At 39.4% G+C, this 24,468-nt stretch overlaps 1 protein-coding gene across 1 annotated transcript in view; it reads right to left on the bottom strand.

The window, feature by feature from the left end:
* The window catches only part of aldh1a2 (aldehyde dehydrogenase 1 family, member A2), a 75,867-nt gene that overhangs the window by 39,998 nt on the left and 11,401 nt on the right, over positions 1 to 24,468 (bottom strand). Inside the window, exons 2-3 of the mRNA XM_067971508.1 lie at positions 6,503 to 6,607; positions 3,989 to 4,129 (exon numbers count right to left, since the gene is read on the bottom strand). Of these exons, the coding sequence (XP_067827609.1) occupies positions 3,989 to 4,129; positions 6,503 to 6,607 (246 nt within the window). The remainder of the gene's footprint in view (positions 1 to 3,988; positions 4,130 to 6,502; positions 6,608 to 24,468) is intronic.

Raw genomic sequence — 24,468 nt, 5'->3', positions numbered from 1 at the left:
AGAAACAGCTGGATACTATAATGCAAGTGGCCCAGGTGAATAGATACATTAGGATGGTCCATTTGGCCATCCTCATTTGTATTTATCTTGTGATTTAAAGAAATTAAAGGAAAAATTTATTTCATGGATAATAGAATATTTCTATTTTACTTCTCTCCATAAAGTGAAGTTGGTCACAATTGTATCAGTCTGGTGTAATAACATAGATTTCCAGCCCAAACCTAATTTGTTGCAATATAGTTCATTATATTCATTGATATAGTTTAAGTAGGCAGTGTATGCCTCTGTTAATTTGTAATCATATGAATTTCCTTTGTCTGACATTTTAATGGATACATTAACCTCTTAATTTTAAATGGGGAAACAAACAGAGGAATATCACACAATGCATTAAGCATTAATTTGCCACTAAGACTATGCCGTTTCTCCTCATTGCTTTTTTCAATTAATTTTGGGAGGTGTAAAGAAAATTATACTTATGATTTTTTGCCTCCTGCATCTATGATCACAGATTTAGGTTCTGGAGAAAAGCCAGTCCTCCAACCCTTGACATAAACTTGATTCCAGCTCCTGATTAGTCCTTTACTAAAATCTTCCTGTGTGTTCCTAAGTAGCTTTAAAAATCTTCAAGTGAATGCTTCCTGTGTACCATCAAATACTAAATACAGAATAGAAATGTAAAGAAACTTTGCAATTGTGGTGTTAGTCTACTAAATAATAAGTAGTGCCTGTTTTATATCTATCTATTGTTATCAATTAATTTATGTTGAGAAGCACCTCCTCTGAATCATGAGCAGCTCAACCTTGCAGGTCGGAGTGCTTACATCTGCTGAGAATTGACTGACTCAGGTGGTGGGGGGAGGGGGGCAGAGAGTGGTAATGGCCTGTGCAGAGAAAATATTAAGTGTGTCTTTAATTGGGAAGCTTAGGGGAAGGTTCATCATCAAGGTTGAAATATGTCAAATAACTTTAGTGTTACTCCAGGCTTCCTTGGTTGGTGTCTGAGTTTAGTGTGTACAGCAGGGTTAGATGAAGCTTTAAATCAGGCTTCAGATTTACATTTCAGGTGTTCCGTCTGATCAGTTTCTAAGGGCTTGCTCTAAGAATAGTAACAATGAAAAGGTGTAATAACATGGGACACGCTAAGCATATTTTAGACTGCTGTAATACAAACATTAACTGCTATTTTGGGACTGGCTAAGATATTAGCCAGTTAAAATTATTATATTTCTCATTCGAACTTGAATTAGTATGCAGCAAAAACTGGCAGAATCAGGCTTTGAATATATTAGGCAAACCATACTTCAGCTTGCCTGACTTCAGCACTACAAAATGAAAAGTAGTTCACAGAGCACTGAATCCTGGCCCTATCTAAACACGTCCAACCATCTCATTTTTGACAAAGGGTCTGCTGCCAAAATGTTTATTCCTCTGACATCTCCACAGATGCTGCCTGATCTGCTGAGTATATCTAGCACTTTCTCTTTCTGCTTTAGATTTCCAGCATTTGCATGGTTTTTTTTAACCACAGCATTTATTTTTTTCACCTGATTGGAACTTACCTCTCTCATGCTGTCTAATTTCCACAAAAATGAACATTTGATATCCTCTCAAATGGACATTCAGCCTCCTCCTTGTCTGGTTAGTGTTTTTTTTATCCCTATTGATTCTAAAAGTCTGCTACTTTTATCAGATGTAAGGAGTCACACAACACCAGGTTATAGTCCAACAGCTTTATTTGAAATCACAAGCTTTCGGAGCTTCACTCACCTGACGAAGGAGCAAAGCTCTGAAAGCTTGTGATTTCAAATAAAGCTGTTGGACTATAGCCTGGTGTTGTGTGACTCCTTACATTTGTCCACCCCAGTCCATCACCGGCATCTCCACATCATGACTTTTATCAGAATACAGTACTTACAAAACATGGCACAACTATTAACCTTTTGAAATAAGGGTGCATTTACACTACAAACTTAGTGTCAGTGCGAAGTAGAGCCTTAGCTCAGTGGCAGCGCTCCCACCTCTGAGTCAGAAGGTTATGGGTTCAGGTCCCACTTCAAAGACTTGAGCGCGTAAGTGCTGCACTGTCAGAGATACCATCTCTCAGAGGAGATGTTAAACTGAGGTCTACCCACTCATGTGAATGAAAAAGATCCCATAGCACTATTCGAAGAAAGTGTCCTGACCAATATTTATCCCTCAGCCAACTGTACTAATTCTAATTATCTTGTCATTATCTCATTGCTGTTTGTGGGTCCTTGCTGTCACAAAGTAGAATGAGATTGCTTCCTCCATGTAGTCTCTATGTAGTCTCATTCCATTTGCTCCAGTCAGATCAGGCTGGTATTTAGGCTGCACTTACACTAAAACATTAGCATTGGTATGAAGCAAAACTGCTTCACACTAATGCTGTAGTTGTAATGTAAATGCACCCTTGGATACCCAGCATACAGAAAATCTTTACCTTCTGATTCATTCCCCAAACCTGCTAGACATGGAAGAATAATCTTTTCGTGAATCTACAGTTGCATTTATATTGCTCTACCAATTTATGACTAGTATCTCGTAACTGCCATGTGCTGTTAACAGAATGAAGTTATACTGCTGGCTCTGCATCATTGTGGACTGCACTGTCAGCTACAAAGGAGCTTGGACACACAATGGACCTTCTGGATATTTTTAAAATACAGTTTTGCTCCAGGCCAGAGTTATACTGCACCGAGTGCACACATACACTAATGTGAGACCTGGAGGAGATCTCAAACCTCCCAGCTACAATGCATTTAAAATTCAGATCTAACTTGACTCCTGAGTTACACTGCCAATTCTTGCATCGCTGCGTAGCCAAAACCACTTTGCATCTATGTAAAACTGGCCATATAACTGGACCAAGCTCTATCAGCAAAAGCATTAAACTTAAAATGCAACTTAAATCAACAAACTCAAAAATGTAACCCTCTATTTATAATCAGTGCACAATTTCACTCACATCCTAACTGATGTAAACATTTTATTGGCTGATTCTAAAGGTTTTCTGGTGCAGGAACTTTTATCAGAATAGACTGTGTATTTCTTCCCAGCTTGTGGAGTGCGGCTGAGGGACCGGCCCCTCTACATGTTCCTGCGTTATATGTTCCCGGGGTATATGTTCCTGCGTTATATGTTCCTGGGGTATATGTTCCTAGGGTATACGTCGGCCCGGAATTTGTTCTGAAAATAACGGCGATCCTAATGTGGCTCACCGTTATTTCAGGGCAAATGGAAGAGCAACTATCGGCGAGCAGACATGCGCAGTTAAACACGGAAATCCGGAAGCTGCTCTACCAGATGCTCTGCTCCTCCGAAAGCTGCATGGGAAGGACAGCTCACCGGCTGATTTACTGGTCAAATGGCTGCAATGGCATGAAGTTGCTCTCCTGCCCCGCTGGAAACAAATTATTTTCACCAGAAAAGGGTACGTCCAGTTTTTTAAGTCTAATCAAAATTTTAATGGCATGGTAAGTCTTAATCACTGCCAAACAACCTCTCAGGCACTAAAAATGTACTTTTACAAATGTGGAGTCTCATTCCTTCAAAACTTAATTGTTGTTGGACATTTAAAAAAAATGGTTTTTTTACTTTTTCTTTCTGTCTCTTTTAATTCAATATTTCTTATCATATCTTTATTTCTGTAACAGATTTTACATTGAATTTTCTATTCTAACTAACACTTCCTGGTTCTGTGTCTGCGTGGCTTGTTAACGATGCTTCAATCTGTTTGGATAAGGGAATAAACAGTTCCTTGTCCCATTTACAAAGCTTACAGATGCCTGGGAAAGGAGGCTCCACTTTTTTCAGCTCCCCATTGCAGGAAGTTGGCGCCCAAAAGGTCGTGGATAGTTTTTTAGTTCAGCTGTGGGTTGGAATAAAATGCCCCCTTTGACCCTTCTACACTGTGGTGATAGTGTAATTTGCCGCCTGATTGTCAAAGGTGTTATTGGATACTCACGGCGAACTGCGCTCGGTCCCGTTCCACTAGATCTGCCAGTTTGTCAATCAGCCGGCCCCTCTCCGATGCATCCATCCTCCTCCACACGGAGCCTGGGGCGAAGGCGAGCCGTGCAGCCTGTACCGCCTTGTCGACATCAGCCTGTATGAAAAAAGTATGAAAAAAGACAACAATGAATGTAACAGGTAACAAATTCTTAAACTTCAACAGCAAACTTCGTGTTTATACCTTAAATTACTTGTGCCTCTATATATTGTGTGTATAGAAATTCAATATACATTGTGTGTCTAGAAACTCAATATACATTGTGTACAGAAACTCAATACTGTATACATTGTGTGTATAGAAACTCAATGAATATTGTGTGTATAGAAACTCAATACTGTATACATTATGTGTCTAGAAACTCAATATACATTGTGTATACAGAAACTCAATATACATTGTGTGTCTAGAAACTCAATATACATTGTGTATACAGAAACTCAATATACATTGTGTGTATAGAAACTCAATATACATTGTGTATACAGAAACTCAGTATACATTGTATATACAGAAACTCAATACACATTGTGTATACAGAAACTCAACACACATTGTGTGTATAGAAACTCAATGCTGTACACATTATGTGTATAGAAACTCAGTATACATTGTGTGTATAGAAACTCAGTATACATTGTGTGTATAGAAACTCAATGCTGTACACATTATGTGTATAGAAACTCAGTATACATTGTGTGTATAGAAACTCAGTATACATTGTGTGTATAGAAACTCAATGCTGTACACATTATGTGTATAGAAACTCAGTATACATTGTGTGTATAGAAACTCAGTATACATTGTGTGTATAGAAACTCAGTATACATTGTGTGTATAGAAACTCAATACTGTACACATTATGTGTATAGAAACTCAGTATACATTGTGTGTATAAAAACTCAGTATACATTGTGTGTATAGAAACTCAGTATACATTGTGTGTATAGAAACTCAATACTGTACACATTATGTGTATAGAAACTCAGTATACATTGTGTGTATAGAAACTCAGTATACATTGTGTGTATAGAAACTCAGTATACATTGTGTGTATAGAAACTCAATGCTGTACACATTATGTGTATAGAAACTCAGTATACATTGTGTGTATAGAAACTCAGTATACATTGTGTGTATAGAAACTCAGTATACATTGTGTGTATAGAAACTCAATGCTGTACACATTATGTGTATAGAAACTCAGTATACATTGTGTGTATAGAAACTCAGTATACATTGTGTGTATAGAAATTTAATATACACTGTGTGTAAAGAAACTCAATATACATTGTGTGTAAAGAAACTCAATATACATTGTGTGTAAAGAAACTCAATATACATTATGTACAGTCATTTTACAACATGTATAAAAGTCATTACATATTGGGTCAGAAATTGCTGCAATGGCGCAACTCACGGTGAGTGCGTTAATTGGACTTTTTACCTCACCGTTCAGATCGCATCATATTTGCTTTGCAAATTGCTGGAACGTCAAAGCGATATCGGTGCAGTGATGCCAATGTCGCATCTGGGACCTCAGGAACATTGTGCCTAATGGTCAATCTCCTTAACCAACGAAAGAAAAGGATAGAGAAAAAAAAACAAGCAAACGATGGAGAAGGAAATAGGTTGAATTAGCATCAAATTACATACAGAAAGAGAGAAAGAAAAAGAGTGAGTTAAAAGAGAGAGAAAAAAAGGCACAGAAAGGAAAAGTAAGAAAATGTTTTAAAAGAACAAGCAGAAGAGAAGGACATTGTAACCCAGTGTGTTTGGGAATTGCTGTATTGGTCCTTGAGAAGTTAATCAGTGAATGGCAGGGTAGGAGTGCGAAATGTACAAACATTCTTGACCCATGAAGTATAAAACCAGCCAGCCCGTCCATCATGATCAGGAACAGTGGAACTGCTTTCATAGGAACATAGGAATTGCTAGACGAGAAAAGACCAAGGTCCATCTAGTTCGCCTTCTATCATCCTGATAGTCACATGATACAATGATAATGGAGTTGTTGAGTAATCATAGCAATCAATCTCTATCAATTAGTCTACAACAGACCCAGAAATGACTGAGGAAAACCCCAGTGGTGGTGAGCTTTGGGACCCGTAGGTCCTAAGTCACCTTTTTCTCCCAAACAGGCTATACTTACCACGTCATGTTTCAAATTACTCACATACTGTATCCCAAAATGTTATTTTCTGAAAGAAATCTATTTAATTTGCATTTCTGAGTGTCCAAACAGCTTTGCATCCTGAAAGGTATTGCCTTGTGACACTAATAGGAGAGTGGATGGCAAGACTGGCACAAAATACTGCCAAGACAGATAAAACGTTTTAAAAACCTATAGGAACAAATCACTGCTGGAGTGAGGCTCAATAAATCTACATGTTAATAAATTAATGGAAATTAAAATGAGAATCGTTTCACCTCGTCGGCTAGGGCCAAATTATCACGGGAGGGTTTTACCTTGTCAGCTTCTTGAACATCACAGATTTTCTCTCCAGTAGATGGGTTGCAGGTTGAGAAAATCTTCCCACTCGCCGAATGTTGCCATTCATTGTTAATAAAAAGCTGGTGAGACAGGAACGCATGGCAAGTCAATAAAGAGATTCATATCATCTAGGGGGAGCTGGGCAGTGGTTTTGTTCCGCCTTCAGGCATGTGTGCAAGAGATCAGAGTGGCCTTGTGGCTCGCTGGTTTGTGGAGGTACCGTCTTCGGTATAACTGACTGTCATCGATGAAATCATCATTATATTACAACCATTATCACACAGACCGTTAGTATTCACTATGAATACACTGTTAAACCAACACTCTCTAAGGAAGTACGCGTGTACATTATGATTGAATGAATGCAGCGATCTCGTTGTGTGGTTACATTTGTTTGATTCCATGGGTTTGTCTGAAAGTTCCTAGCCCCAGGATATCACCGCCAGGGCCTCTCTAGAGACTGCCCGGTGTTTTGGGCTGCAGCACACTACGCCGGGTATGAAAAGGGAGCATATTGATTTCAGGGTGGACGTGTAGTCCGCAGTTCCCAGTGCAGAACCCAGGCGCTCAATGCGATCCTGGTGTCTGGCTGAGCTGGCACTATTGCCGACCTGTCTGTGTTATTGGACGGGCTGAGATGCAGCGTCGCACCCTGTGCTCCGTCGTGAGAACTGAACAAATGATTTAAGCAGATGGGAGGGCTGAGCCCTCTGACAGTGTGTGACCAGGGCCAGCTCACCCGTTTCACCCCAGAGACTTTACACAGAAAACCAAACACTATCAGTCAGAATAATCAAACGTCAATGATAATTATTTCAAAATAAGAACATCCTGTACTAGCTGCTATATTCTCACAGAGGGTTTGTTTAAAATCCTACTAACAGTAATAGAGTCAAAAGTTACTAACTTCTGCACTGATAGTTTCTGAATTCCAGAATCTCAGTGCATTGGATAGTTCTTAACGGCTGGAAGAGATTAATTATATATTTAAAGTATTCCCCTTGTCCTCCGTGCTCCAAACTTGCGACATTCCGCGTTTAACCCCTTAAAAACCATCTCCAACAATCCCGAAGGATCCCTCGGATTCTGGTAATAGAATCCCAGTGTAGGACCAGGTACAAAGGGCATCGCGCTCCCGGTATGTGGCGAGTCTGAGGTGTTAAAAAAGGAATTCGCTCAAATGCATCAGCTCCACGGAATGAAAGCGGAATTGGCTCAAAAATAAAGTTGTCAACAAAACAAAAACCCACCAGAAGCTGCGATCCATTTAACTTTCCATCTGATATATTTCTGTCTATTTGCATCTCAGTCGCTGTCATTTGTGCCCCATTGAAATCTACTGTCACCAGGATATATTGAAGTGACTGAGCAGGTGCCAGAACCAAAGCTCTATTACCCTGCCTTGTATTAACATGTGGGCACGATTGTTGAGACATTGGAGTCTGATATAACCGGTAACAGTTACAAGATCCTGACGCAAGATCCTAACGAGTACAACTTTAAAAGCACACGTCCATGAGTTATCCTGATGCAGGGAGCACTGCCGCAGTTTGAAACGTGTTAACGTGCTTGAAATCGGATCCCAAAATAAAACCGAATCCGGACTCTTATTTGTCCCATCTCCTCACTTTTGGAGAGAAGTCCAATTCTTGGAGTGTCAGACAACCTGCTGTGTGATGTTTCGATCTGCGCCCCCATCCCAAAATCAAAGGGCCTTTACTGAGAGCCTGGTACAGAGCGTTTAATCTCCCATAAAGACCATCCACGTTTTAAAAACACATCAGTTTAATACCGAATAAGATCTTTTAATAAGAAACAAAAACGACTCGTTCTTGAGAAGGTTGCATTGTATTTAAATAACATATCATCTCGCAAATGACTCTTACTTTGAGTCTCTTCAGTAACGGAAAAACCAAGGGCTACAGCTGGTATTTGCCAACCTCCAAATAAACCCAAAAGAGAGCCTTTCTAAAAGACAGGAATGTGGTAAATTGATACTGTGTACACTTTTTAAAACTTTTTACAGTTTATCGAAGTCATTAAAATCCGCCCATATATACTCTTGTTTAAGTCTGCAGAAGAACAGTATTTATAGTACTCTCCCGTGCCCCACAGACTTATGTATAACAGTCTCTAAATATTTATATAATTGAATACTGATTTATTGAAGTCAACTAAGCAGGTACGTAAATTTAATCTGTCGGCGAAATGGGGATTAGCCGCTTCCAAGGAGATATAAAATAAAGGAGCAGCTCTCTGGAACTGGCTCATGAATGAATCTTTGCAGCTGGCACAGATCTGGCAGTTTTACAAGGGGAGTCGCAAATTGACATAACTCACCGTTGAAGGTTCAAGGCATTTAGTATCAGCTGGTACCGCTCCGCAGAGCAGCAACACTTCGAACCCGTTCAAATAGTCAATCAGCGCGGTCCTGCAGTCCATTTATCATCGATGCCGACCCCCTCTCCCCTCTTTCAACAGTCTCTGCATTGCATTGGATCGACCCCTTGGCGCACTGGGTTACTGGCGGGGGGGGGGGGGGGGGCAAAGTGACGATGGCAACACCGGCTCTGAGCCGAAAGGTGCGGCCCCGGGAGTGACCGATTGTAACTCTTTTGAGAAGTTGATCAGACCCGAGTAACGGGTCCGGCAAAATGCAGCGAGGGACAGTTACTGCGACTTTTGGTCACTTTTCAAGAATAATCAAATAAAAAGAGATCCAATTATCAGCAAAAAAAATCAAACCCTCTCCAGCATCATTTATTTTTCATTCCCAATTAATTTTTCGTGCCTTCATTGTGTATTTGTCGCTGCGCATTGTCTCGATTTATTAATTATGAAATGATAGAAGCAATAAATGGGGAGAGGGAACACTTCGCTTCAGAATCCGTCCAGTGTATTTCGGTTTTGTCTATTTCTGGTGGGATTAATTCGGCTGAGCTGCTAAACGGTGACTAATGGGCGGTGAACGGTGGAGTCTGGAAAGGACAATAACTGAATTACATTTTAAAAGATCTGGAGAAATGAGTTCCGTGCAGGATTTCGAGGGGGAGGGTCACATTCTTCAGGAGGTACTTTATTTAATCATTAACCAAACTCTTCTTTAGCGCGGTTATGATGTGGAGATGCCGGTGATGGACTAGGGTGGACAAATGTAAGGAATCTTACAACACCAGGTTATAGTCCAACTGTTTTATTTGAAAATCACAAGCTTTCGGAGGCTTTCTCCTTTGTCTTGCTCACCTGACGAAGGAGAAAGCCTCCGAAAGCCTTACATTAGCGGGGTTAGGTACTGGAGAGACTTTAACATGAAGCATCTTCAACCAAATCCAATGCTGCATTTTACTTATCCAACCTGTGGATTGATTGAAAAAACCTCTAATTGTTGGGACACAAGCAAAATAATAGTGTTGGTGCTTTTTTCATACAAGCGAAATGTTTTTACACTTCATACGTGTATTAATCTTTCGCCTTTCAAATTGAGCATTTATTTATTCAACATTCCAGCAAAACTTATTCGGCCTCAAGCAACATCAGCGACTGGTTCTAAACTCAGTCATTTCAATGTGTTTGCCCTCACTTAAAAATCAAATCAACAGAGCAGAGTTTATAATAGTTAAATGACACTGAATCATGCCATCCAAAATTTTTTTTTACCGTAAATATTTACTGACATCGGCGACGTTAAATGAGATTTTCATATTTTATATATTTACCCTCTGATTGAAATAAATACTCCCTGAGGAGAAGGTGAGTGAGCTTATTCAGCTAAAACATGTTTATTTGCAATTTGGGACCAACACGTCAAAGTATCCATGACATTTATACTAAGAATGTAACAGTTATTGTGTTGTATTCCAAGCATTCCCAGTTCTGCTTTTTATTTGTTCCCTTTTGTTTTTTATTAAGTGTGGTGGTGGGTGTTACTTCACTGGGGAATGTTATCCAATCTGGTGCTCAGCCGCCTGTATCATTGCTCTTCAGAAACCCGTGTGAAAACTGACGACCAGGTGTTTACACTTCATTAAGGAGAATTGCTTGCTGCTAAAGTTTGAGTGTTTTAAACAGTTTAAGACACCCCAGTAATTTAAACCAGTTCCCACTGTCCAGGGGTGAGATCCATCAGTACCTTTTAGTTCTAAATGTGTCATTTACACTTTTAAAAAAATATCTACCAGGGAAAATGTTTCTCAAGTACCACTTTATCTCATGGATCATAAGATGATGATTTTTTTTTACAAGGAATAACATATAAGCTGCTCAATTGAGCTAGGCTGATCAGAAAGGTTCTATATTCCACCCTTGGTCTGTGCTGAGTTACCTGATCTCTGCTCTGACACACTGATAGCTAGCCTTACCATCCTTGAGCTCCAGAGAGGAAAATGAACCTGAGATCTTGCTCCAGATGCCATTCAATGATCTGCTGGAAAGTGAATGAGTGTAGATATTGGGGCAGGACACTACTGAGCTCCGCTGTGAAGCCCCTCACAGTGATGTCTTCCCACTTACCTGCTGACTCTATAAGATTACACATGAAGAGTGGTGACTTGACTGACAGACTGGAGAGTGGCCATTGCCCACGAAACCATATCCCAGCATGAGTCAGTGCCTTCAGGAAAGAAGAGATTTAGAGGACAAATTGCAATGAATAAAGACTGGAAGTGTGTTAATCAGTCTAGTTTCTGTCCCTAGAGGTTACTAGTTCATATTGTAATTATAGGACTGTTCAATCAATTTCAGCATGTTCTAGACATCTACTGACAGCTAATGAATGGTACACTGACTTTCTTTTATCCACTGTGTGTATGAACAACAACTTGCACTTATATAGTGCCTGTAATATAGAAAAATGCCCCAAGGCACTTCACAAGATGTAATCAGACAAAAATGCACACTGGTCCAAAGAAGGAGATATTAGGAGGGAAAGTGGTGAAGAATTTTAAATTTGTAGTGTTGGGGGGATCAGTGGCCAATATAGGTCAGCAAGGACAGGGGTGACAGGTAAGCAGGACCTAATGCTGGATAGGATGGGGTCTAACATACACAACACCCATATTATCACATCTAGATCTGTAGTAGTGCCCTGTATTAGGCAGTGAAATAAGTAATTATATTACTTCAGGTCACATGATATGGTACACAAGCTGGCCCCAACAGCATCTTGCTGTCTGAAATGACACACCCCCGATGATAAAATACAAATGGAAAATGGTAAATCCACAAGGAAAAGATAAGTTAAATCTGTATTTCTATATATACAGATAACACAGAACCAGTAACAGTATATTCCTAGGTAAATAAGAGATAAACCACCCGAGTTTAGTTCTCATGGTTCATTATGCCATCTCAACCCTACAATTTGTTATAGCCTTGCAACACATCCCAGGCTGTGAGCTATTCCAAATATACTTTATAAATCTCATGTGGAGAACTAAAGATATAGCATTATAATAATAAAATGACTTCACAAAGCAGTTCAACAAATTGAATGAAACTCTTAAAACTATACAGATTCTATTCATTTAAAAAAAACTAACATGTGTTAGAAAAAAATTGTCCCATGGTCCACAGTGAAATGTGGCAAATATCTCCACATGAGATTGGAAAGAACATTTGTGACTTCATAACTTGTGACTTGTGGGATATTTATTGTACTGGCTTTATTCTAGGACTTCATTTCCCTTATTAAGCCTTTGTGAATTATATGACATTATATGCTACAATGATTATTTCAAAATAGCTTCTCACAGTATTCAATCAATGCAATTTCAGCTCTGCTTTTAAATGTTATTAGAATTCTTTTAATTATATTGCAGGCATAGCATGCTTTAAAATTATAGATTGCAGAGAGTGATTAACTGCCATAATTTTACTTTGGGATTCAGAAGATGTCAATAAATGTCAAGTTTTATGACATAATTTGACCTCAATTAAATTATAGCTTTATTATTCACTCCCACCCTCCATAATTCCATATTATATTTTGTTTAATGTTTACTGCACAGAAGTATTAAAGACAGATTTATAACCATGATCTGATTGCCAAGATTTCTTCCATCTTATAGCACAGTGACATCTTGGTCACACAGAAGCAAAGCTCTTAAGGTTCACAGGAAGAGTGTGTGATTTGTCTAGGATAGATTTTGAATACAAAAATGTTTGATTTAGGATGACAAAACCTTCATGTATCAGAACTGTTGAATGTTTAGATGCCTTTAGATGATGTAGAGGTTCTTAACAGTTATTGATGGGGGATATAAGTGCTGCACTGGGTTAGAACAGTGTCCTTTCATCTCTGGGACCTGGCTTAGATTTAGGCCAGACAGATGAATTCAAGCCTTTTATAGATGCCAGCTGCAATAGTTATGTGTCAGTTTAGTTTGGACACTCAGTTTCTGTCATGAGATCGACTGATCCGAGAAACGTTGGTATCATTCCCTAACACCCTTTACATTGACGAAAACAAAATCCACTCAAATAAGATAAAAATCAGTGATTTACAGTACATTTTTTGTATGTATTAAAGGGGTGAATAGCTACACGGCCTTAGGTCTCGGGGTGTCAGAGCATGCAATGGCTGAATTCAGCACAGAATGTATTGTGTGGTCACAAGGTGCCAATGTCTGATCTGACAAAGATCACCAGTTTCTCTTTGGTTTAGGAACATTAAAATGTTTGAACATCTTTCGCCCCCTGTTTAGGTATCAGGTGTGCCAAGTACTTCTTCAGTAGGGAAGGTGGGTGGATGACCTACTCCCTGTAATCTGCCTGTGCCACTCTTAATTCACCAGCAGGAGAGAGATCTTGGATGTTATCTGAACTACGACAATTTATGTATGGCCAATTAAATTAGGCTTGTGTATGTAATCATATCACAGGATATTTGAATTGCATCATTGTGGAAATCAGAGCAGTAGGATATCAGATAGACTGGTGTAAAAATTAAATGAGGAACTTTGTAGCTATGTGTCATTCAAATAATGCAAATTTGTGTTAAATTGATGTTAAACTGCATTGCAGCAGATTATAATTTCTAGCTCACTCTTAGAAACAGTGACTACAGACATTAGTCAGGAAATTATGAACAATGTTACTAAACACACTTATATCAAATTCCTCTCTGCAATTTTAATGCAGGCTCCAAACCATTTAAAAAGATGGATTAACATCTCCATTAAAATAGCAGAGGAATTTGTTCTGAGTGTGTTTGTATAACTTTGCTCACAGTAATTCCCAGGCTATTATTTTATTGCAACAGTACTGGTGAAGAAATGTCTTTTTCTTTCAGATGCTGACTGACTTGCTTTGCATTTCCTGTTTTATAGCTCAGACTTAGAGTATTCAACGACTGTTCTTTTATCTCTTATATATTATCTCTTATTATTTCACTATACAATAAAAAAAGTACCATGCCCATTACCCTTTTTTCTCTCCCAATTTTTCACCGCTATTCTTTCCTTTGAGGTAATCAGCTATCTTTCCTTAAGGCTGGAGGGTAGAATGCTCTGAGTTGTGGACACCCTGTGATTGGTTTACAGCAGTGCCTTAGTTGAAAGATAACTTCACTTTCATCTGATGCTCCATGCAACAGCAGACTGAAGAAATGAAACAAGTCATCCCACTGAGCCAAGCAAGTTCTGGTGACTGTTGGGCCTGCCACTTTAAGTCTCAAACCTTAGGTCGAAAGTCTAGCATTTGGCCTCTTGTACTATTTGGCCACAAATGACAAAACATTTCACAACAATAATCTACATCCAGGATAGTGCATGTGGATTATGGGTGTTCTTTTAGGAATGCAAAAGATTCATAATTCCCAAGTACCCAGCTATGAGGCAGTTATGGGAATGTATTGAATATGTCAATATTTATATTGCTATGCCACAATGGCAGAATATTCCATTTATTTCATGTGTTAATTATACCAGTTTTTAACACATTCTGGAATGTGTCTTGCAGATCAGATTATTAAGTGATCATTGTCTCTTATTGTTTCTGTTCTATACTGTAAGATGCAGATACCCGTATTTGAGTTCTAGTTTAGTGTCTGTTCCTGAAATTCAGAACTGATCATGTGTGTACAGTTTCAATGCATATGCAATCAAATTATAAGCTAATCATTATAGTTGGAATAATAATGTGTACAAGAAAGATCATGAAATATCAATTTCAATCGTTAAAAAACTGAGTGTGATACCTATTCAGATTATTAAATAATATTTTACTATATGTTCCTGGACAATGAAACCCTTGGAGGAAAACTATGTTATTCCCCAGGAAATCATGGAATGGTTACAGCACAGAAGGAGGCCATTCGGCCCGTCGAGCCCATGACGGCTCTCTGCAGAGCAATCCAGCTAGTCCCACTACCCCGCCCTTTCTCCGTAGCCCTGGAAATTTTTTCTCTTCAAGTACTTATCCAATTCCCTTTTGAAAGCCGTGATTGAACCTGCCTCCACCACCCACCCTGGCAGTGCATTCCAGATCATAACCACTCGCTGTGTAAAAAAGTTTTTCCTCATGTCGCCTTTGGTTCTTTTGCCAATCACCTTAAATCTGTGTCCGCTGGTTCTTGACCCTTCTGCCAATGGAAATAGTTTCTCTCTATCTACTCTGTCTAGACCCCTCATGATTTTGAACACCTCTATCAAATCTCCTCTCAACCTTCTCTGCTCTAAGGAGAACAATCCCAGCTTCTCCAGTCTATCCATGTAACTGAAGTCCATCATCCCTGGAACCATTGTAATAAATCTTTTCTGCACCCTCTCTAAGGCTTTCACATCCTTCCTAAATTGCGGTGCCCAGAATTGGACACAATACTCCAGTTGTGGCCAAACCAGTGTTTTATAAAGGTTCATCATAACTTCCTTCCTTTTGTAATCTATGCCTCTATTTATAAAGCCCAGGATCCCGTATGCTTTTTTAACCACTTTCTCAACCTGCCCTGCCACCTTCAACGATTTGTGCACATACACCCCCAGGTTACTCTGTTCCTGCACCCCCTTTAGAATTGTACCCTTTAGTTTATATTGCCTCTCTTTGTTCTTCCTACCAAAATGTATCACTTCGCACTTCTCTGCATTAAATTTCATCTGCCACATGTCCGCCCATTCCACCAGCCTGTCTATGTCCTCTTGAAGTCTATCGGTATCCTCCTCACTGTTCACTACACTTCAGGTTCAGCATCAAATGAGTTCTACTATAGAAATAATTCAATATTAGTCTGTATTTTGTTTTGTTTTATTCTATGCACTGTATGCTTATAACACAAAATCTCCAGCCATATTAGCAGTTCTTTATTAAGACTTCAATGAATGATTCAATGGATTTTATCCAACAATAGGGAGCAAAGGGGAGTTCAGTGCTTTCATTAGTTTGATAACTCTTATTCTAGTCAAGAACCTACAAGATTAGATCCATCAGTAGATGGCTGAGGATGAATCAATATTTATTTTAACTGGATTTGTTCTTATTTTTTAATATTTAAGACTCTTTAAAATTGATTTACTGCACATCATAAGACCTGGAGACTTAACCACAAGTGTTTCTCATGGATGTCGTGGGATGTTTTTGCATTTTCAGCTTCACACATGTTTCAGTACAGGAAGAGTCTCAATGTCCCAAATAATGGTTTCCCACATGAGGAATAACTTTAGGTGAATGGAGGATTGAATGAATGGGAATTTTTTGTATTTTAATTGATTTAGTAGCTGGTTGCAACTTCATTCCATAGAAATAATTCCTTTTTCATATGTGGTTTCCTGCTTTGAGAGTTTTTGACTCCTATGCTCAGAGAGGCAGGCATCAAATGCTCAACTTTTTTTGAAGCATTAGCAGCTGTTTGGCTCCCAGTGTCTTCCAAGTCATGGAATGACACAGTTTTGTAAATATTCCATAACCTCATACATATTGGGCACCTGTGCCTAAGACAGCGCAGGAAATTTCATATCCTGTTCCAACTTAGAAACTTCATTTCCGGCCCGTTGGAACATTCAGAACTTACAATTATCATTGTAATGGAAGAGACATGAGCCTGGGAAACACAAGTGTAGTTTGAGAGGTACTCAATGCTATATATAAGTGTGGCACAGATTTAATAATCTAAATTCTGAATAGGTATCATATTGAGACTGTTTAACAATTGTTGTTAACATTTGCAAAACATCGTATGCATGACTCCAAGTATAATCATTAGTTTATAATGTATGTGCCATGAAACTGTGTATACATGATCAAATTCTGAACATCAGGAACAGATACTAAATCAGAATTTGTACTGAAATAGGAGCATCTGTGTCTGACAATTACTTTGTGTAATAAAGCTGTAGTAACAAGGTTAATCAGATGCAGTTTTGATTCTTAATCCATGTTTTACTTTATCATCCAAAGGATCACAAATAATGGACAAATTTCAAAATCACTGCACTAATAACCCTGATCAATTTAAGTAAATATCTTGGGTAAAATCTACATAACTAAAATGAGTCTATGGTTTCAACAGAAAAAAGGCTGATGAGAAAACTAAGTACAATGACTTTGTGAATTCATGACTTTATTTGCTATTAATTAATAATGTTATGAGGTTTACATGTTCAAATGGGTGGGCAAGTCACTCCAGCCCATTTCTCTCTTGCACACCTCTTACTGGTGGGTTACAGAGTCACATAGACAAATTGCTGGGAACAAGTTGCCCACCCAACCTCTAAGATGAGGGGACCAAGAGGAAGGAGCAAACTATTCAAACAAATTGAGGTGGGAATATAAATAAATAGTAATAAATTAATTCACCACCCTTCCAACATTCTGCCATTGAATCTTTTGGAGGCTGCCTTGTGGCCACAGTGAATAAGATGTAGTTAACGTATTCTTACAATTAACATGATTTGTACTCAGACAAGATTTAAATAGGAATATGATTGAAGTGAATAAACAGCAGCTTCAAGCACACAGAAAATGCTTTACTTTTCAACCAAATTAATATCTTTGCCGGATCTTTTATGTGAGACATATGTGAGCAAAAACTAGGAACCAAAAAACTGTGGATGAGAAATTGATACTCCACCCATCAACCTCACCCGATCTAATTGGAAATAGTTATCAGTGCCTCCTACAGTCACTACAAGTGCCACTCCCAAACGTAACCTTTTTTAAAAATTTGTTCATGGGATGTGGGTGTCGCTGGCGAGGCCGGCATTTATTGCCCATCCCTAATTGCCCTCGAGAAGGTGGTGGTGAGCCGCCTTCTTGAACCGCTGCAGTCCGTGTGTTGACGGTTCTCCCACAGTGCTGTTAGGAAGGGAGTTCCAGGATTTTGACCCAGCGACGATGAAGGAATGGCGATATATTTCCAAGTTGGGATGGTGTGTGACTTGGAGGGGAACGTGTGGGTGATGTTGTTCCCATGTGCCTGCTGCTCTTGTCCTTCTAGGTGGTAGAGGTCGTGGATTTGGGAGGTGCTGTTGAAGAAGCCTTGGCGAGTTGCTGCAGTGCATCCTGTGGATGGTACACACTGCAGCCACTATGCGTCGGTGGTGAAGGGAGTGAATGTTTAGGGTGGTGGATGGGGTGCCAATCAAGCGGGCTGCTTTATCCTGAATGGTGTCGAGCTTCTTGAGTGTTGTTGGAGCTGCACTCATCCAAGCAAGTGAAGAGGTAAGTCACTCGCCGCAGAATTCCCAGCCTCTGACCTGCTCTCATAGCCACAGTATTTATATGGCTGGTCCAGTTAAGTTTCTGGTCAATGGTGACCCCCAGGATGTTGATGGTGGGGGATTCGGCGATGGTAATGCCGTTGAATGTCAAGGGGGGGTGGTTAGACTCTCTCTTGTTGGAGATGGTCATTGCCTGGCACTTATCTGGCGCGAATGTTACTTGCCACTTATGAGCCCAAGCCTGGATGTTGTCCCGGTCTTGCTGCATGTGGGCTCGGACTGCTTCATTATTTGAGGGGTTGCGAATGGAACTGAACATTGTGCAATCATCAGCGAACATCCCCATTTCTGACCTTATGATGGAGGGAAGGTCATTGATGAAGCAGCTGAAGATGGTTGGGCCTAGGACACTGCCCTGAGGAACTCCTGCAGCAATGTCTTGGGGCTGAGATGATTGTCCTCCAACAGCCACTACCATCTTCCTTTGTGCTAGGTATGACTCCAGCCACTGGAGAGTTTTCCCCTTGATTCCCATTGACTTTAATTTTACTAGGGCTCCTTGGTGCCACACTCAGTCAAATGCTGCCTTGATGTCAAGGGCAGTCACTCTCACCTCACCTCTGGAATTCAGCTCTTTTGTCCATGTTTGGACCAAGGCTGTAATGAGGTCTGGAGCCGAGTGGTCCTGGCGGAACCCAAACTGAGCATCGGTGAGCAGGTTATTATCTTGCATCATATGTACACCTACAACCCTTCTATGTTGTCTATGCCAGAAAGGTGTCAAATTCTCTCCTATAGAAAGCAGCAGGCACTGCACTGGACATCAGTCTGTTCCACATGTTATGTCCACACTTTGTATAAAGGAGGTTCCATCTCAGCTATAGTTTAGCTTATGGTTTTCTGATTTTGGAACTGGTTCTCCAGTCCCATTTTAGGGATTAACTTAAAACCTTCATATCATCAATACCATTTGTAAGCTTAAAGAGATGAATTCAATTACCTTTAATCATCTTTTATCTAATATGTTTACATTTATCTTCCTAACAAAGTGATTTAAGTTCAGGAATAATCCTTTTGGAGGTATTGTGAGCAGAAGTGGATACTGATTTCTATTAGTGCGGATAGACTGCATGTACCAGTTTGCAACTATTTTTGACAAAGGTGCAAAAATACAACACTGATTTACACTTCCCATTCTCATTGCTCTCTAATCAGGGAAAATACGCACCTGCAGAAACTTGCTCACCATCCTAGGATTTTTTCTGGGAGATTTCTATTGTAGAAAAGAACCAATAAGACTGGCAGCGCTATTCTAACATTAGAGACTTAGAGTTGGTCCAGAAAATGGTTTGGTCTCTTTTTAGACCTTAATTTAAGTTTTAAAAGTTGGTTTTGCGTAGGTTAAGGTTCCATTGCAACTGATGTGAAGTTGAACGGTGTGAGACTACTTCCTCCAGTCGCACACCTGCTGCATGATACCAAACTGACAAAATCTGGCTTCAATGACACTGCTCACTCTGTGTCACTACAGCCAGCACCACCTTTTTAGTAATGCTGTAAAACGGCACCATTAATGTCACCTCACTAATAAGTACAGAGAGTTGGTCTAACCTGCTTGGACTTTTACTCAATGCTCCTATTGATGTTTCCCAATATTCTGTTTGCTTTATTGATGACTGTGTGACATGGTATAGACCTGCTCAAGGACTGTCAATAATCTTCTTCCCCCAATTTTTCCACTGGTCCACAATCTTAAAATATAACTGTAAATGATGATTATGGATTTTCACACCTCACAGCACTACCTGCATTTGACCTCTAAATATAATTTGCTAATTATTACCCCATGTACTCAGCCTTTCCAAATTCTTTTTAATTTTGGCACCTTTGGCTACACACACTTATGATCTCCGTGGAGTTCAGTATTACTTGCAATTTTAATGCTGCTGCTTATTAATCTTTCATTTGTGTCACTTACAGAGGGAGCAAATGGGAGAGAGACTTATGTAGTCCCTGAGGAACGCCACCATTAACTGCTGCCACTACAGCAATGCCCAGTATCACTGTGTTTTTCCCTTTTATTATTTTAATTAAAGCAACAGAAACAAAAGTTCGCATGCCTTCTGAGGCCTTGCTGCTTTACAAATTTGCATGGTACTTGGATATAGTCCTACAAAGTTCTGTGTGTTACATTGATTGTCAGAGTTAGGGGGTTAGGTCAACAAGACTGATTCAGTGGGTTTAATGGGCTTTAGCTTTGAGCAGTATACAGTCCCTATAGGTGCCCATGGAGCCAGAAAGGCTCTGCAATCTCTCTGATAGTTGGTTGTTCTTGGTTCCCCTCAGCGGATGAAAGGGGACTCTGTAAGGGTTCGGTGGAGTATGGCTGCAAGGAGAGGGCACACATCTCCTGGTGCCTTCCCATTTCTATCTGCAGCCCACTCATCAACTGACAAATGTCCCACAGGTACTTTGTCTATGTTACCTGTGGGGCAGGTCAGATTACACAACCTGCAGGTTGCAGGAGTAACTTGTCCCACTTATTGCAAGCTAAGAAGGCATGATGTTTGGTTTGGGAGAATGAAGAGCCCTGCCATAGTGCCAGTGGTTGTCAGGACATCAGAAGATGTGGAAGCATGATCAGAATATATGCAGGAGCGTGCAATTTTGGCCACAGTTTCACCAGCATTCTTCTGTCAGGGGCAGGCACAACTTTTGACACTTGTGTGAATGAGCCTTGTAGGGCCTGGGTAGACCAGTGAAGGGACCACTAGTTGCTTAGCCAATTACCAACACAATTAGCTGCTTCATCTTTTATTCCATGAACCCTTACCTGCACCAAAAGGTTTACACAAAGCACCTTAACAAATGGATTCGGAAAGTCTAAATATATTTTTTCTAATGTCTACTGGATGCCTGGTATCTATTAGCACCATGCCATGTTTATTCTTCCTCCTGGGGGAAGAATTGCTTTGGTCACTATGTTTAACAACATTGTAAATACTTTTGAATGCATTTACCATGTTGCGACACATAGCATCCACAGTAAATCTTTTCCCCTGGTTTGAGTGATCCCAGAGGATTCTGTTTTCATCCTGTTTCCACCTGAACCAGTTTGCACAATTCAGAACAGTTACAATACCCAATAAACACCAATCCCACTGTTTGTAAAGTTTATGTTACAGTATACCATGTTAAGGGTGAGTTTCCCTAGCAAAGTAATAACATTGCATGTAGTGGCAGCGTTACAGATGGTGCGATTGCTTCCTTTACAAGACTTTTAAAGACAGGGCTGTGATCTATGTATGAGTTATAGTAGGTAATAGCAGCTGCTGGCAAATATTGTTTTTTAATATACTATTGTGAATGACGAGGTATTCTTGATGAGTTTTTATAGTTTCAATGAGTCACAGATTTTTTTTCCTTTTCTTTGTTGTTGCACAAAACTGCACTATTTGTATCTCGAACAATCAGCAGAAAGTTAAAAAGTGCTTCCAATCATCACTAATAACAGGACACACAACTCCTTGTAACCATTACACCAAGGATTATTTCCATATACTCTGCATTCTTTGTAACTTTAAGACTTAGTTTAGCATTTATAACAATCCCACATTTTTAATACATTTCAAAATAATGATGTTGTGTTTAGCAGTTTAAATCAATTCCCTGCATGTTAATGTATGTTTATTTATCAAATATTAACAAAATAAAATAGTCATCTTGCAGGGATTTATGTGAAGTCAAAGGAAATTTAAATATTATTTAATCATGTTCACTTTAGAAATGAACTTAAACTATTAGCACAGCTAATATACCATTGCATCTTTGTATGTATCTTCACTGTAGTTAGCATTCTATATGTCCGGATGCAAGTTCCAGTGAGAAGTACAAAAGACAGAAAAATATTTTTTAGGGCACAAAATAGCCCAGAGAAATCAGCAAGCAGTTTTACTTCAGCTGGTTTCAACTGATTAGAAACTGTTATTAGTCTACTCAGCGATAGAAGTCTGGCAAAAACTAACTTGGATCACTTCATAAAGAATCCAAACTGATTCTATTGTTCTTTGTAAATCAGACTGCAATGGAAATGGCAGGCTCTCCAGTTTCCAAAGGACAATATATATGAGGTATTAGTAACATCTGCAAAGTCTCTGCAAAGTCCAGTCACATTGGGCTCAATTTTAAAAGGGCGGTGGGATGGCAGCAGGGGGGCTGATTTAATTGCCGGTGGGATCTCCGGGTTCGGGAACGGTGCGCGCACCCAGATGACTCTGGGTCGTGCGCATTCTTCAGCATGTTGGAGCAGGACTCCCTCCTGCTCCGGATTTCTCCAATTTTCTTTGCCCCCCACCCCCCACCAAAAGCACCCGGACTTTACTTTTAAAATTGAGCCCATTGAATCCCTTAAATTGCCTAGTGTCTTGTTAAGGATTATTCACACTACTAACCTCTTGTATATTTTAATTATTTAATATGTAAATCAGTTTAAGGATTAATCCTAATTATAAACGTATAGATCGACACCACACAGATGATGTTAATATACTAACTTTTACTTTCACGTCATGTACATTATTTTAAAATAAAGCTGCCACTGAGTGAAATTCAATCTAAACTTAAAGCATTAAATAGCTGAGCACAGTTGGCCCAATCCTGCAAACTGAGTAACACATTTAGATTTCAGTGCGATATATACAAAGGTCAGGCACAATTCTTTTTCCAGGGACACCATGAATGCCATTCTTGGATTGAACCACCAGGAGGCATCCTTGAGGGTTGTGGCTTGCCTCACAAAGTTAAGGAAAGGATTACGCAGGACAGCATCCCTTCCCTTCCTCCAAATGTCCTGGATGAGATTAGCAAGAACTCAACCAAACAGAGAAAACCAAATGCAAAGGATTGTTGACATTGGGAATTAAACAAGGAACTCTTAGCCAAGAATCTAATATTCTATTACATATGAAAGACAAAATGCTTATGTTTCCCATGAAACACTGTTTAAGCACTTAAACATCTTTCAGATGAGACATTAAACCGAGGCCCCACCTGCCCTCTCACGTGGACATAAAAGATCCCATGGCACTAGTTCGAAGAACAGCAAGGGAGTTTTCCCCCAGTGTCCTGGCCAATATTTATCCCTCAACCAACATCACTAAAAACAGATTATCTGGTTATTATCACATTGCTGTTTGTGGGAGCTTGCTGTGCGCAAATTGGCTGCCACGTATCCTACATTACAACAGTGACTACACTTCAAAAAAGTACTTCATTGGCTGCAAAATGCTTTGGGACTTCCTGGGATCATGAAAGGCACTATGTAACTGTAAGTCTTTTCTTTTTTATATAGTATGCTTACAAATAATACTACAGTAATACTACACATTTCTTATCTTGAGTCATTTATCATAAAATTGTTGCATTCATTTTCTTATGCCAATTGCTATTAGAAATTTAACTCCTTCCTAATACTTCTCCACAACACACCTTCAACCCTGGAGACCTTCCTGCTAAAATATATTTTATTTGTCGTCCTGATTTTTTCACTCTGTTTTCCCAGAAACGCATTCACTATTCTATTACATTGTTCAGTAGGGATAGTGAGAACTGCAAAAATCTGCATTACTAGCCAATGCTGTTTTGTAATCTACCAACAAGATGTTGTTAGATTACACAGCAGCAGGGGGTTGGGAGGGGGGAAGAGAAACAGCTATACCCTGAAGATGGGGCTCTATATCGTAGATAACTAAATATATTTGAATGGCTACTTATTTAAGTCTAAATTTCAGAAGTCAGAAAAAAATTCCCGCTTTCACATGCAGACATCACTTAAAGAGTTTGGTATGTTTGTGGTTACTTTGGTTTTTAGACTATTAATATGCTTTGTTGTTCTAGTTACAAAGTACAAAGCTGCTTTTGGGTTCTTATATTTTGCATTCCACAGTCATTCAAGAGAGACATTCTGATATCAGTCTGAGTAAAGACTAGATTCAAACAGTGTAGGCGAAGGCTTCATTACTACTAATCAGGCCCAACAAGGATTATAAGCATCAGGAATGTAGAAGCAGTTGTGTCTTGGTGAGAATACTCTGTGGGAGGGCTGTCTCATATAGATAGAATGGGAGGAGAGAACACTGACTATCTTTTACTATCTCCCATCAATCTGTTATGAAACTGGGAATGTAACTTGACATTTTGTTATGGAACAAAATACTTGCACCAAATGTTTGCACTATCTATTTTCCTTGTCTCCTCAATTAGTCATGAAATTTGCATATGGCAACAGAGCAAGC

The sequence above is a fragment of the Heptranchias perlo genome, chromosome 34 (genome assembly GCF_035084215.1).
Source record: "Heptranchias perlo isolate sHepPer1 chromosome 34, sHepPer1.hap1, whole genome shotgun sequence".
Lineage (NCBI taxonomy): Eukaryota > Metazoa > Chordata > Chondrichthyes > Hexanchiformes > Hexanchidae > Heptranchias > Heptranchias perlo.
The sequence above is the reverse complement of the archived record's forward strand: the minus strand, read 5'-3'. Positions and strand labels throughout refer to the sequence as shown.